Source organism: Thunnus albacares, chromosome 6, assembly GCF_914725855.1.
Source record: "Thunnus albacares chromosome 6, fThuAlb1.1, whole genome shotgun sequence".
NCBI classification, from domain to species: Eukaryota; Metazoa; Chordata; class Actinopteri; order Scombriformes; family Scombridae; genus Thunnus; species Thunnus albacares.
The window spans coordinates 22349212-22365117 of NC_058111.1; the positions used below are offsets into that span (position 1 = coordinate 22349212).

Genomic DNA, 15906 nt, shown 5'->3' on the forward strand with positions numbered 1-15906 from the left:
CCTGCCTCCGCTCCCACTACCACATTCAAACCCTCTCCAGCCTTTTCTCTCCTTCCCTCTCTCTATGCGAGCCAAAGCCTGGAGAGAAAAGAAGACCAGAGTTCAGACTCTCCCTCACTCTTGGAGGCCATGGGAGCGCCAGAAGAAAGCGCCAGGTGGTTTTTTGACGTATGTCTCTTAGTAGAATTCTATGTTTTGGCCAAAAAGATGGGCAGCCAGAAGGACTATATGGAGTGGGGAGGTGTGAGGGAGATGGGAGACAAAGGGTGAGTAAAATGTTTAAGGAGAAATAAAGAGAGAGAGGAAGACATGTCAATCCACATTGTAGTCCTTTATTTCTTAGTTGTTCCTCCCACAGTATTGAATTGAAATGCATAACAGTTACATTGTAGAAAGCATTAAAACAAAGTACCTCAACTTGCTGATTACTTTTTAAAATCGATTATAAACAAAACAACGACAAAAACAAAAAATCTGGTCCCTCAAAACGGGAGAATAAATGAAAGTAATCTGTTATTTATCATAAGTTTGGCACAAGGGATTAACATGAACTGAACGTCACACAAGCTTGCAGACAACCGTAGAAAATGTCAGATACAGATCTTACCAGACCAATCATGCGCTTATGAAGAAATTATACCTGGCTTTTTTTTATTTCATTCTTTATAATGTTTTTCATTTTTTACAATTGAATCATTAAATTGTCATAGAAAAAAAAAACCTAAGTAATATCTATTCATCAACCAGTTTCATTAGAAGAATAAGGAGTGAATTGTATGTTTAATACTATCCGGCACTCAAATTTAATCTACAAACCCCATTGAACTCTGGGATAGGCCCGGTGAGGAATTTCCCCTTCACCTGGGCTAAGAGCAGTGCTATTCAGTAAACAAACTACAGTTTGCCAAGAAATAAATACAATTCTCAACATACAACAGCAAATAACAACAACACCAACAAAAAAAATGAAAACAAAATCATGATTGTCTAAAAATGAAAGACACACGAGCATGGAGTAGCTAACAACTAGCATTCAGGCTATTTAGTGGTATTGTTGGCTGACTAGGATGGATTCAAGGGTTTTGAAAAAGACATATGCCCTTTACAGAACAACAATTAACTTCAGCACTGGCTACTTATCTCAGTAAAAAAAAAAGTGTTTTCTTCTCTTCCACTAAAAAGACAATCTATTTATATCCTTTCACAGATAGCGCAGGCGGGTAGGATGGAGTGCAGTGGAGAACAGTTGGTAGACACTTGTGTACAGTGCTGTGATTGTGCAGACACACGCAGCTATGAAAATGCAGATGGGAAACTGGCCTGATTTCAGTTTAACAATTACTTTTTTAAAATTTGTTCTTTCGATGACTTCAGTGATATGAAAACGCTGCTAGCGCTGTCATTACATGGAACAGTTTTCATCTGAACCGAGGTTGCTAACCCACCCTTTCATTTTTATCATCAAGTACATGTATTTATGAGAAACACCTGTGGACCTCTGGGGGTTAAAGGGAATTCTTGTAATACATTTTAAAGATGCTTTTTGTCAACCGAGACAGGGTTCCTATGCTTTACGCACAGTGAAACATACTAGGCTGAAACTGGCTGTCTTAAAGACACAACCAAACTCATCCGCTCAGCATAAAATGTTCTCCTTGCTTTGTATGTGCTGGGCAATAAATGCAGTCTAGCAATGATACATCAGCACATCTTCCATGTCCACCAGCTGCCTTTGCTGTGCAAAACATAGAAATTCAACAGAATAAATACAGCTATTATTATTTTCACCACAATCATAATCATTGCTATCATCCTGGTTGCTGTTAACATAAGAAACCAATTTTAAGGTCTCAGAGGGACATTTTGCTCTCTATATGTTGGAGGTTTTCTTGGGCTTGGGCTGGGCTGGGTTCTGCATGAGCAGTGACCCTGCTTTGTGTGTAAGGCGCTCCGCTCAGCAGTCAGATGGGCCGTGGTTCTGCTCAGCAGACAGTCTGTGGATTATCAGGGGGCAGAGGCCCGGGGCCCTGCAGATAGCCCCCGCAATGGTCTCCCAGTGCCATAGGTCAGGGTCGGGGTTGAGAGGTGAAAGGGAAAGCGCAACGGGGGTGTCATCATACATGGCTGAGGGACTGGATGGCACTGGATTCAGCAGCAGCCCGTGCCAGACTGTGCCACATGGTGGCTGGGGTGTGGGTGGCTGGGTGGAGAGAGTCCTTTTCAGCCAGAGACAGCATCATGGCATAAGCCTGTGGGAGAGGGAGGTGAATTATACTCAACTACCATGCTTTAATGCAAATATATATGTATGTACAGGGTGTGCATAAATAAGTGTGTATGCATATGAACTGTCAGTGTGTCTGTTACCTGAGACTTGGATTTCCTAAAGAGTGGCTGTTTGACTGACTCAGTCAGAGAGGGGGAACCAAATGATTCGTCGTCCTCATCACCGTCTCCATCTCCGTCACTCAGCTCACTCTCCTCCAGCTTGCGCATGTCCGAAAAGTGACGAATATGATCCAAGGCAGAGTAGCCGCTCTGCTCCTCCTCCTCCTTATACCTGGGGGTCAAAAGAGAAGATCTAAGTAAGAAAGTTTCAAGACTGCACGCCATCATTTACACAATGTAAAAAATGTACATGCTTTAGTTGTGTTTCCATATCTAATTTACCTCCTAGGAGAGGTTTTGCTGTTGAGGTTCAAGTCATTTGGTCCACTAAAGTCCATTTCGTCTTGCATGATGCTAATGTTGCTAGGAAGCATCTCGCCTTCCGGTTTCCCAGGGGTGTTGCTAGGCTCTTCCCCTTCTTCTTCATCAGCACCGAGCTCCTCCACTTCCTCGTCTTCCAGGTCACGTGACCCATGGCTGGCAATCAGCGGCTTTTCTTCTTCAAATGGGCCGCCATTTAACCTGCAGACCAGGATTGATTAGTTCAGTACAGCTTGATAAAGTGGGAGAAATTGTGTAGAAGGAATAAATGACATCCATCTTTTTAGCTAGAAATTCATAAATACATAAAGTGTAAAGTTTAAGAAAAAGGGTAATCAATCAGATTTAAATTGACGCTAAAACAATGAAATGAGCGAGAAAGGAGGAAATTCTCCTGGTAGTTGTTTAATCAGTAAGATAAGGACATAAAAAAAAACTGCACATTTGTTTAGTACATGTACTTTGAGCCTCTATTCAAACCATTAGCTGGAATGTTTTCATGCTTTTGTCTTTTGTGTTCTTTTTTTTGTTTCCTGAATGTTCTTGTGAGAATCCGCTCTCTCTCTCTCTCTCTATGCAAACACAATGGAGTGTATAGGATAAAGAGTGAGAGAGAGAGGTGGATCTGAAGCAGGACATGGCAGCTGGGATAGAGCAGAGCCGGAATCCCGTTTGTCATCGAGGCTCTCTGGGGCCCCTTTGGGCACAGCAGCACTCGGTTGATCGTTGCAGCACTTAACTGGAGTGCTCTGCCTCTCTCCTTGTTTATTTTCTCTACTATCTCGTATTCATCTAATAGGCAAAATATTTAGCTGACAGCCCCATTTGGTGGGAGAGTTATGAGAGCGTTGCCAACCGGCCCATTCCTCTATCCCTGTGGAGGGAGAAAGGGCCAGCTATCCAAACTGCCTGAGTCTTAATCTGTCCCTCTGTCTCAGCGCCACAGGAAACCACCATTTGGTAAATCATCTGGAACCACATTAAGACTGATTCACTAATTACACTCTGGGACGTCTTTCGTCAGCTCCCAAAAATGCCATTCCTCGCACAAAGGATTCAGAGATGGAGACTGAGAAGTGAACAGAGAGAAGTGGATAGATAGGAAACCGAAGCACATCATGCACATCATCACATAATCACACGATTCTTATAAACAGGATACCTGCACTGTACTTGAAATTGCATGCATTTGAGCATGCACTGACTCCAGAAGGGGGGGAATTATTTGAGGAAACGATTGCAGACTTTATCTTAGCACATACAGGATCCGCATCATCTTTCCTCTTTTATCAGCAGCTGATAATATTGTCCTTTTGTCAGAGCTCCCGCTGGGATTGAGAGTTTGAGGCTGTCGAGGTGGTTTTCGTGCCGTGTGGAGCTTGCAGGGCTGCGAAGAGGGACTAGCTCCAAAAGAGAGAGCGAGAGCTCCGTGATTAAGAAAACAGATTCGCTAATTACGCTTTCAAACGTGGTAATTTGCTGGGGATAAAGTATCTATCAGAAGTAGTCAGGAGCGCAGCACTTTGAAAGGAAACACGGGCCGACCCTTTGACCCCACCCCCTCTACCCTCTTCCTGTAGGCAGACATGTTGGTTCCAGATGTGGTGGGCTAACTGCTGCACTCCCCCTCCTGCTTCTCTTCTCGTCCCTCTGACGCTCTACTGCTTGGTCCTGCTCTCACAGGCCTTCTGCACAATCACACACCAGTCTGCGAGATCTCTATCTATCTGGCCTTACAATCGGCCCTGTGATCACACCAACGTGAGGCACATGAAAACAAACTCAGAGACCTGAGTAGACCTCTCAACTGCTATCCGACCTGATCACAGCTCCCAAGAATTTATTTGCATAATGCTCAGCCGAAGTTGCATGCACACAGATATCTGTTCGTACGTGTGGCCAGAAAGGCAACTGATATAAGGAGCTCCTGCACGTTTCCAAGACCTGCGATTATCTTAAATGTCATCACAGATGATTGCTTTCTACTCCAGACCTCTGAGTGCGATGCGATAATTAATGAGGGCTCACTGGGTGGTATGAAGTCTAAAATGGGCTGATAGCAGCTGACCCATTATTTATGCCAATTCAAGCCCTTAAGAGTCCTTTTTACATCCAACAATCCCTATGAAACCAGAATGAGTGCAAGAGTTCAGTGTGCAGAAATCTATTTTAGTGTTTCATTGCTACTGAAATGAAAAAAGCCTCTATGGTTTTAGATAAATAAATGTTAATGTGATGCAGTATTTGAAATGTTTAAGGAGTGCCTGGCCTTCCTTTTTTTCCCTGCTGCAGAGATGTGGCAGGTGAGAAGCAAAGATAAGGGATGTGCTTGCTGATAGTGGTCTATAATCATCCTCTTGTTTAGCTCTGTAGATCTGATCAGAAAAAAAGACAGGCCCGCAGATACGAGCACATAAAACCATGCTCACCCTTCCTCAGAGGGATCTGGGGATGTCTGGTTCTGGCCTGTGTTGCCAATGAAATTTCTTATTTCGTTGAAATAAGAGTCTTCTTTGTCATCCAGTATGGCACTGCCACTGTCCAGTTCAGACTGTGGGGATGACATTGCGGTGCCTGCAGAGAGAAAAAATAGCTCAGTGTTGTTTTCAGAAATTTGTTTTGTGGTACTTTACTAGAAAACATTTCAAACTGATGGCAGTGTGACCACATATAAAATGCATTTAAAAAGGCACATTTCCATTTTTAAAACACACGAGATGATGTTGACCTTATGCGTGTTGAATACTCAGCCATGAACTCTAATTTTAGAGTTCTTAAATTTTCCCTAAGTACCTTTAAATACAAATAAAACATTTTTATTCAGGCTGTATTAGTATCCGCTGGTGCTAGTGCTTCAGTGAAGTTATGAAGAGTGAAATATTCAAATACAAGTTTTCCCTATGACCTAATGGTGCAACCATTACATCATAGGGAAACATTTGATTGGATGGGCTGTGTTATACACATTATACACATGTTACTCCATGACATATTTGGTATCTTTGGAGACCGTACGATCTTGACTATAATATCAAATAAAGTTATGTTGATTCTGATGATGCTTGGCAACTCTGATGCTGATTCAGTCAGAGTGATGCAACCTATCAAACCCATAAACCGTGCTGCTGATGAAAGCAGATCGATCTAAAAAATATTTTGTGCTGTTGCAGAGGTAGATGGCAGTTTTATATAATTAAATTTTTCAGCTTTTAAAATTATTTCCAATCACAAGTAAATTATGGTTTACATTATTCAGCAGAAGGAATCATTAATACAATGTATCACAATCTCTGGAATCAGCACGCTAGCATTAATTTTCTCTGATGTAATATGGAAAGAGGAAAAAAGGCGAAAACTTTTTACTTTTTTAATTTTATTATCTAATAATAATTTTTAAAAAAAACATGATGGGAAAGTGTGTCCAGATTTTTGACAGGTAGGCCCACTGTATGTTTAACACCACTTCCTGCTCTCACCTGATAGGTTGCCATTCTCGTGCTTCTTGAGGTGACGGTCCAGGTTGGTCTGCTGACCAAAGCAACGGTCACACAAGTGACACTTGAAGGGCTTCTCCTTGTTGTGGATGTTGCGAATGTGACGCTGCAGGTTGGAGGAGATGCTGAAGGAGCGGTCGCAGTATTTACACCTGCAGGAAGGAACAATTATTTAATGACAAAAACAGCAAGACACACAAGCTGCTAGTTATATGTACAACTGTACTGCATAATGAATCGGGAACTCCTGGTTTGTTCTGTGGGAAACATAATGGGATACATACTGTAGCGCACACACACACACACACACACACACAGTCCCAGCAGTCCCACAGTCCCAGACATGATGGAGGAGCTTGTTTAAGGTGAAACAGCTCTGCCTCTTATCTCCAGCCAGCGCAATAAAATTGCATTCTTCTCTCACAAAATAAGCACGCAACAGATTTGATTCTAGCCCTGCAAAATTAGAGGCTCTTGCCAAGTTTCTTCATGCAAAATTATACGAGAAGATTACATCTTTTCTTCTGGTGGAATTAGCTCGCTTGATTGGCTGTCCCTCAGGAACCCCCCGGTTATCTCCACAAAAAATTACAATAAACAGCGGTGATCTTTAATGGCATGCCAGCGTGTGGAGTGCAGGCTATCAGGCTGGGGCAGTAGAGGCCTGCGTCTGTCTTTCTCTCTCCCCTGTGGTCAACAGGCCTCCTACAAGCTTTGGGCCAACATTCCACTACCTTAGTAACTACAAAGCCGAGCGGTGCTGGCCAGGGCTTACTCATTATCCAAATCTAGTAAATGTTCAAGATTCATTTTTATATGTGCGCTGAAATGCTGCTGCATTGTTGCTTCTACCTCAGCAGCACCTGGAAAACTGTGCAATGTCGAAGTGGTGCAGACTTTGAACAGGAAGACTTTGACGAGAAAGTTTCCAAAACACAAAATAAAATTGCTAAGAAACCTTGTGCATCTTTTTGCCTTATTTGACAACTGCAAGTAGACTCCTAAAAAAAAAGAACTTAATCTTGTGATAACCTTTTAGGTTGGCAAAGAAAGCCTCGCTTGATGCGGCAAGTAGCCAGCGGGCCTGCAGATCACCTCGAGTCTGGCCTCATCCGCACAAGAGAAATGACCACAGCTGCCGGGCCTGGACATCTGCCCGCGCTCCTCATCACCCCAATTTTTCACCAAACTTCCTCCCTTCTCCTCTCTGCTCTTCTCTTTTACCAGCCAAGCTTCACAACCCCCCTCTTCCTGTCACCCAGGCGACGGACACCATTTTTCATCAGGCAAATTATTTAGCAGTAGGATAATTATTCCAGGCTTTTACGGCATAACAAAACACACATAAACACTGTTCTTACTGTAGACAAGAATTCCCTGGGAAAACATCCATGCGCTGTTAACAAATGAGCTGAGCCTCTCTCTGTCTTTCTGTCTGCTCGAGGATACGCTGTGTGAAAGCGCTGTGTTTTCACTCATGTTTGCACGTAGTGAAAAGCAATTCTTCATGGGGGAGTTAATGTGCTAATGTGCAAATCTGATTCTTTACTCGACAATAAGGTGCATATGTTGATTAGTGTTGTGTGTATTGGGAGTGAGGAGGATAGATGGATGGTGGAAGATGATAGCTCAGTGACCCAAACAGAACTAAATACCCACTCACACATGAACTTATACACACAGACAGTGCATGTATGTGAACATGGCTCTCTAGAAGGAGTCTTACCTGTATGGTTGCTCTCCTGTATGAGTCCTGAGGTGGCGGGTCAGGTTGGCAGAGCGAGGGAATATTTTCCCACAATATCTATAAAGGAATAATACAATTTTAAATATGATTTACCCAAGTTATTTTTGGCCTTTACTTGACAGTCAAAAGCACAGAGAGGCAGGAAACATCAGTAGAGAGAGGGATATGACATGCAACAAAGGTCCACAGCTGGAATCGAACTGCAGATGTTGCAGTTGTTTAGTATGCTTCTTAACCAGTAGGCTACCAGGGCACCCCTAATTCAATTATCTTAGTGATGTAAAAATCACAAATGTCTAAGATTCAAAGAACACATGAACAGCAACTCTTAATGTAATTCATATTCAGTAAAATGTGGCTACAAAAAAAGTTAAAATCCTACATAACACCAATCACTCTCAAAAAAGACTAAAAACTCAAATGAAAGCGTTCAGCAAATGAAAAAAAAGACAAATAAAAATGGCAATATGAAGAGTATTTGCCATAGAGGAAGGGTGATTTACGAACAACGTGAAAATAAATGAAAGTAAGTAAATTAAAATAATACATGCCAAACCAGTTGCTGTGGTTACCTGCATGTGTAGCGCTCCTTGCCCTTGCGCAGCAGCGTCTCTGGAAGTGCAGAGGGTGGGGCTCTGAAGTCGAACATGGAGGGGACTGAGCGCAGCAGGTCACCAGACTCTGGCTTCAAGGAGCCAAACGTCTCCAGCTTCTCCGCCATGTTCTCGATGGCCGACATCTGAGGAGACACAACAGAGACAGAATATCCGTTTTGAAAACTCTGCTGGTTTTTAAGAACAATTTTTAAGAAGAATGCAGCAAAATGCATATTTTATAAGCATATTTTTAGATGTGATGCTAATTTACTTTTACATGCTTCTGAGAGATGATATAATTAATACTTTCAACATATTTGTTCATATCTTGTTTGATTGATGAGGCTTGTTTACAGGCATCATACCAGATAAATGATGTGAAACAGGTATTGGGTGAATTCTTATTATGATGTTCATCAATGATTCATGAATCACAAGGTCAAATCCTTGGTATGTGTGTATGGCAAGTGCATTTGGTACTTTGTAGTAAACAAAAAACAGCATGCATTCATATTTGGCCAAGTGGAGAGCAGGTGGGAAACTTTTTATGTTAATTTCTCTCACAAACACACATGTAGATGTATAGCTGATACATAAACATACACACAAACACACCAACAGGATTAAGGACCGCAGCCAATCTGCTAATGAAACTGAACATTTACTTTCATCAGACACCCTCTGAGGAGATATGTGTACTTGTCAGTTGGTCTGCACTGTATGTGTGTGTGTGTATGTGTGTGTGTGTATGAACGGGAAACTGTGCTGCATGGTGGCCATAGTTGATTAATTGTCATCAATGTGTGTGAAAGAGAAAATATATGTATGTATGTTGTGTGAGAGAGAAGAATGTATTTGTAATGCAAGCGCAGTGTGTGTGTGTGTGTGTGTGTGTGTGCGCTCACAGGCATGTGCGTAGTATGTGAGCGTGACTGTATGTGCTAAGTGTGTATCTGTGTGTTTTCAGATACATGTCCGTGTGTATGTGTATGTGTTTGTGTGTGTGTGTGTGTGTGGCAGAGGAGTGATTCATGTCCACTGCTGGGCTGTAAACCATTCTGTGCACAATGCGGGCAGACAGCACATTCGTCAATATGAAAGATGTTGACATTACTGATCAAGGGCCAGACACGGGTAATAATGATATCGCTGTGCTGAGAGGGGCGGGATGGGGGAGGAGCGGGGGCTGGAGGGAGAGTGAAGGGAGAACCAGAGGGGGGGCGGGAGGGGGGCGTCCCAGTAGGCCGCAGGGCCTGTCAGCCCATCCTCACACACACATGCACGCAAGCACACACACACAGGACTTCTTTTCCCCCCCGATTTTTTTTAAAGGGGCCACACAAATTTGCATTATTTTGCGTGTATTGAATTTTCAGCCTGCTTCTTATTCTTATTTCAATAAGGCAACAAATCAATGGTGATTCGGGTCCTCCACCAGAGCCCTGCTCCGACTCTGACATTCCATCTCCTGCTTTCACCCCCTGTCACTCTCAGGCTTAACGCCAAGATGGAGGAGACCGAGGGGAAAGAGAGGAAGAGAATCGGAGAAGAAGCATGATGAAGGACTAGACGATATGAGGAAAAGTGTGGGAAGATAGAGAGAAAGAGTGAAAGATGAAAAGAAAGTCAGAGAGAACAGAGCCCGGAGAGAGAAGGGCTGATGGATGGTGGTGCAGCTTGGTGTTGGGAGCGGCTGATTAGGAGTGACGGCCGAGTGTAAAGTTCCTGCCGCAGCCGTCGACGTTCTCACTGAGGGAGGATGTGGAGTGTCAGGTCCGTTTGATTATGAATATGCCAATGCTGCATGTCATGAATCAAAGGCGAGGGAGAGACAGAGAGAGGGAGAGCAGGAGCAGGAGAAAGAGGGAGGGTGGACTGAAAGATAGGCAAGGGGTTGTGGGGAAGAGGGAGTTGAAATGCTTTCATATTTCTTTTGAATGTGCACTGTGTATTTCATTGGGCTCTTTTCAGGCACCGGAGTGAATGCTCAGTTTGTCTCCCTTGCTCAATGAGAGCCCATAACTCTCGGGAACATTAGGGCCCCTAAAGCTGTCGGCAGTATCGAGCCTGTCTGATAAGACACTTTTTAGAGCTGAGTCTACTCCATTCCAACTCCATCTACTGGGGAATTCGTATCCTACCTCAGCCCACTCATGCTGCTGTACTCTATTAAGAGTCAAATGTCACACCTTTGTATCCTTTTGGACACACAAGTTATTTGGACACTAGACACTCGTCATTGGAGCAGTGCTTCTCCAAACATAAGAATATGTTAATATTTTTTCTAAAAAAAAACCCAACAGTATCCTGCATATGTTAATTCATGACCAATTCAGCTTTTTACACAATCTAAAGTATATATTGCTATGGTATTATTTTTTTCAGGACTATTTTCTGAACCCATTGTGTCATTGTCAATGTTGGTGTGAGGAGACAAAATAATCTTCATATTCAGTAGCTTCACATTTTAGTGTTAAAATGTTCCAAAAGCAATTAGAAGTAATTAGACTCTTTCGCTGAAGCAGTCAAATGCTTTGTTTCTACTTTAGCAATAAATGATTCACATATCTAAAGCCAATGGATTATATATATTAATGATTGAAAGAAAAAACCATCAGTCTGCCAAATTACACTTCAAAAACCTCCAGCCATTGAGCTGTTTTATGGATGGTGAGTCAGGTTCATTAGGCCACTGTTTGACAATACCTTGTGTGCGAAATGTTCGACTTAAAGGACAAGAGGATAAACGGCACCACATTTTGCTCAAACGTGATTTTTCAAAGGTTTTATAACCTCCTACTCCTTTGTATAAGAGACCCCCCTACCCGCCCACAGATGCACACCCAAACACACATGCACCTCCAGAAACCGCCCTGTCCTTCCTCCCCCGGGCAGTGTGTGTGCGTCTGTGAACTTGCTTGTTGCTGTAGCGTCGCTGTGGGACCAGCAGTTGATTGGCTATCTTCAGATGTCAGTGATGCTGTGAGGGCCTTAATTAGCGAGATGCATTCTCAATTGTTGATCTTTATCGGGAACCAGATGTTTGGAGGGAGGAACTAACCCCTCCACCCCCCTGCCAGTGTCCCAAAGAGACTGTTACCCTTGCGCTGATGTAAAGCAGCCCCCTAAACGCCTTCCACCACCCCACCTTCCACTCATCCACTCATCCCCCCATGCCCATTTGCAATAGCCCTGCTTCATTCTCCAAATAAGCAAACATATATTCTGAGCTATCGGATGCACAGGGTGTAGCTCAGCTGGAAATCCCCGCTTAAACTCTTTCATGTGAATCAGAGAGGGGATATGTCTAGATGTGAAGATGTAAACAAATCATAAAGCGACATAACAAACAGATAAAGTGGTTCTATGGCCAGAAATGGACACATGTCCAGTCAGTGCGTGATGGTGATCGACTAAAGCCATGCGAACGCTGGGTGAGGTCAGTTATAAACTGTTATGCAGTCCATGCATAAAGGTGGGGATGGGGTCTGTCTGGTAGAGGTACAGACACATGGCTGTACTGTAGGTTAAAGAGGAACTTACCCATGTTCTCTGATCTGGCAAACGAAACTGAAGGGCGGAACAGAGGGAAAAGAGAAAGCAGTCAGAACCAGGAAGTGGCGCATGAATCAACAGCTTTTGATTGGACACATATGGTCAAGGGATGATGGGTCTCGGTGTGATTAACATTGAATGAGCTGCCTATCTGCAGAGTTATGGCGCTGGAATTATAGGGGGCTCTAATAGTTCCCAACACTTCCTGGTGTTCAATAAGCTCATTATAGCAGGCTACAAATACAATTCCAGTATGTAATCCGAGACAGCATTGCTTAGCAGTAAAATTTCCTGCCAGGAAATAAAAAGCTGAATCACAAAAAGGTTGAAAAAAGTTCTAGTCCCCTCAGCTTTGCAACTTCTTTTTTGATATATGGCTCAAGAGTGAGTCAGGTGACTGAAAACAAACCCCCTCTAAAGTATACAGAAGGGCCCCTTGCCTGGTCTGGCTTAGACCTACCCTGGTCTGGTGTTTCTGGGAATGATTTGTGTGTCCAGACATCATAAAGTCATAAAGATGGCCTAAGCACTCTGTTAGTGTTTCTACTGATAGGACACCTCATTAAGGCGTGTGGGACAGCCATGTGGCTGCTGCAGGCTGGGCCCATGCAGCAGTCTGGACAGGGGACATAAATCAGACAAATGAAACAGCCTGTAAAAACCAGACCTGAAACGGCCAGAAAAGAGGAAAAAAAAATCATATGCCTGAGAAAGTGGTGTTTTCACTTTCCGACGGACCGTTCTCACCCGCAGGGGAAGATTGAACAAATGAACGTCAATGCAACACGTCATGGACACATATGCACCCGTGTGCACGTCCGCGCACACACACATATATGGAGTCTCAACTGAAAATGCTGGCACAGAGAACCCAGGGGCAGAAATAACTGCTTTAAGAGCATATCATTTTTTATATTGTAATCAAAGACACATTATGGGAAGACGTGTCACAGTGTGCCCTTTCTTTCTGCCACATCTGTTTCAGATAGCCAAACACAGGCTGAACAGGCAGTAGCTTGGATAAGGCTGGAGCCACATACTAATCCTCATTAATCCAGTTTGGTCAGCATTGGACAACCAATCTGAATTAGAGCTCCTTATAGAAATAATCTGATATCTTGACTGGTCTGACTACATCTGTAGATTAAAGGGCTGTCCACACCAAGAACTATAACTATAACTACAACGATAACGATGTGAGCATCCACACTGATGAATGATAACGTTCTGTAAACAGTGGCGCCAAGCACGCGATGCGCACTCCAGCTGTGTCGGCAGCTTAGGAACATGGATATTGTGAAATATTACTGCTATACGTTGCACATAGAAAGAAAAAGAAAACCAGAATGGTATGGGTTTACAGGCGGGTGGTGATTAAATGTGTTGCTCTGAAGTATTTCGGGACACTAGTTGCTGTGATGTTCCAATATATAGATTCTGAAGCACGATGAGCAAAAAGCACACTGATGACCAGCTTTTATTGCGCTGTGGCAGGGACACACGGTATGAGCACGGATCTGAAGCCTAAAAGGGTTGCTAACTTTGTCGTTTTTTACATTATAATGGAGAACAAAGTTCCAACAACATTGTATAATAAAGAGACAAACCTATCTAAAGAAATCACCTCCGGATGTCATTCTCCTCTAATTTGAGTTAAGATGATATATGCAAATTTTTAAGTTATACTGGAAATATCAGGCCATATGGAGATTTTGTCGTGCTGTATGGTTTAGTGGATGGATTTTGATTGGCTGTCAGTGTTTCTATTGTTCATCAAATCACTCTGAAAGTGATCCTAATGATACTGTTTGCCTCTATCACTGTCGTTATAGTTGTGGTGTGGACACCGCCATCCACTTTACCTTGAATGATTTTTAAAACTTCATATTTATAGTTATCGTATAGTTATGATTCTTGGTGTGGACAGCCCTTAAGGAATCTAACACTAAGCCTATAACCGTGATGTTGTCATAGTGACATGACAATCACATGAAAGCATTAGTCCTAAAATCACAGCCATTGCTAATGAAGATTAACCCAGTCAAATCAGGCCTATGTAAAAATGTAACATTGAAAAACTGTACATTTTGATAATGTGTGATGTGACCCCTTATATTCACTCTAAATTACCCACATTGTCCCACTTCTCAGCGATATCACAGTCAGAACCTACCTGTGGATGGAAGAGGAAGCCTGGAGCCGGCCGCATGTACTTGTCTTTCAGAGTCTCAAACGGATCGCTCATTCTCCTCTTCTCAACCCTGCTAATAGTAGATTTCTATCAGCTCTTAATGAATGCACAGCAGCAAATATTGGTACACTTATTTTCAGTATTACAAAAAGCTTATGATAGGCATTGCCAATTTTGAGTTTAATTTGTGCTTAATCATTTTTTGTGTCATTTTATTGCTAGCTGTGTAATTTTTTTTAATGACACCAAATTTACTTGTTGAAACACTTCATTACTTGAAAGAAAACCAGCTTAAGCGGACATTGAAAATGTGTCACTGTGACAAATTAAAACTCACCTATCACAAGAGCTTTTGAAGAATGTATAAAAACTTAAATGTTTCTCACATGACATTACATAATACAGTCTGTGATGGCAGATTAACTATGTTGTACTATTCAGAAATGGTGTACAATTGTATTGGTGGCTTAAATTATAGTTAAGTACGCTACTGGGAATAACAATACCTGTAGATGGGGTCCATGAAGAAAGGAGTGGGCCTGGCATGCTGTAAGGAGGTGTCTGCTTTTGGAATCTCCATCACTGCCTTCTCCTCTTCATAGCCCAGGTTCTTCTTTGTCTCCTCTTCTCTTCCACTGCGTCCACGGCCCCTACTCCCCAGGCTGAGGTCTAGCGGCTGATCCTGACCAGAGGAGTGGGATGCCTCTGGTTTAGAGGAGGCAAATGGGGCAGACTTCTCCTCCTTTCGCTTGGTAGTGAGGTCAAATGGTGACTCGGATGAAGATTTGCCCTGAGCCTTCTTGCAGTCATCTGCCGGCAACTGTGGCTCGGCCTTCAGGCCTGGAGGTCTGAGGTCCCTGTCTGGGAAAGGGTAAACTGGAGGAGAGAAAGCTGGGAAGAAAGGCAAGGGGAACATGGAGGGATAGGGCAGAGACCCGACTTTCTTGTCCTGCAGGCCAGCCAGCCCCGTGGAGCCAAAGTACTTCTCAGCGATGGAGGCAATGGCCTTAATAGAGTCATTCACAGCCCCTGTTACAGCTGTGTGCTCGTCCAGCGAGGAAGGGATGAGAGAAGGGCCTGGAAAGTCTTTAGCAGCACTGCTGCTCGTCAGGCTGGGACTCTGGGGGCCTCCTTCACTGGCCTTCCTCTTGGGGCCTTTGCCATTTTCCCGAGCAGCCCCCCTCTCCCTCTCACTGTCCATGTCACTCTCCAGCTCAGAGCCCGATGTGCTCTCCAGATCACTTCCACTGGGCGTGCTGACATCGTCCAGGTCACTGCTCTCAGACTGGTCACTCTGCTTGTTCCGCTGCTTTGTGGAGGACGAGGAGCTCTGGGTGTGAAGCTCTGACCCTGGCATGGGATTGCCTGGTGAACCGCCATCTTTATGAAGAGCCTTAAGGAGCTCTCGGGACTCCTGAGCTCCAGGGCTGGGAGGCAGCAGTGGACTCTTTCTCAGCTCTGCACCAGGCCCAGCAACAGGTGCGTGAGCTTGTTGTCTGACAGGAGAGGTGGTGGCAGGAATGAGCTGCGGGCGGTGGTAGAGTCCAGAGGGGAAAAGGCCAGGGAAGCTGAAGGGGAATGCTGGAGCAGCAGGGAAGGTAAGCCCGCCATGAT

General features: G+C 43.7%; 1 protein-coding gene across 14 annotated transcripts in view; it reads right to left on the reverse strand.

Annotated features, from left to right (window-relative positions):
- Positions 1-312: 312 nt before the first annotated feature.
- Positions 313-15906, reverse strand: part of mecom (MDS1 and EVI1 complex locus) — a 148881-nt gene continuing 133287 nt past the window's right edge. For 6 of the 14 annotated variants that reach the window (XM_044354986.1, XM_044354979.1, XM_044354975.1 and 3 more), the window contains 10 exons: positions 14799-15906; positions 14275-14365; positions 12090-12116; positions 8523-8689; positions 7930-8007; positions 6186-6355; positions 5139-5283; positions 2671-2910; positions 2368-2560; positions 313-2249 (listed from right to left, as the gene is read on the reverse strand). The exon at positions 14799-15906 is cut by the window's right edge and continues 288 nt beyond it. In XM_044354986.1, coding sequence (XP_044210921.1) covers positions 2115-2249; positions 2368-2560; positions 2671-2910; positions 5139-5283; positions 6186-6355; positions 7930-8007; positions 8523-8689; positions 12090-12116; positions 14275-14365; positions 14799-15906 — 2354 coding nt within the window. In that variant the 3' untranslated portion in view covers positions 313-2114. The remainder of the gene's footprint in view (positions 2250-2367; positions 2561-2670; positions 2911-5138; positions 5284-6185; positions 6356-7929; positions 8008-8522; positions 8690-12089; positions 12117-14274; positions 14366-14798) is intronic. The other 8 variants (XM_044354981.1, XM_044354978.1, XM_044354974.1 and 5 more) reach the window with 3 other exon arrangements.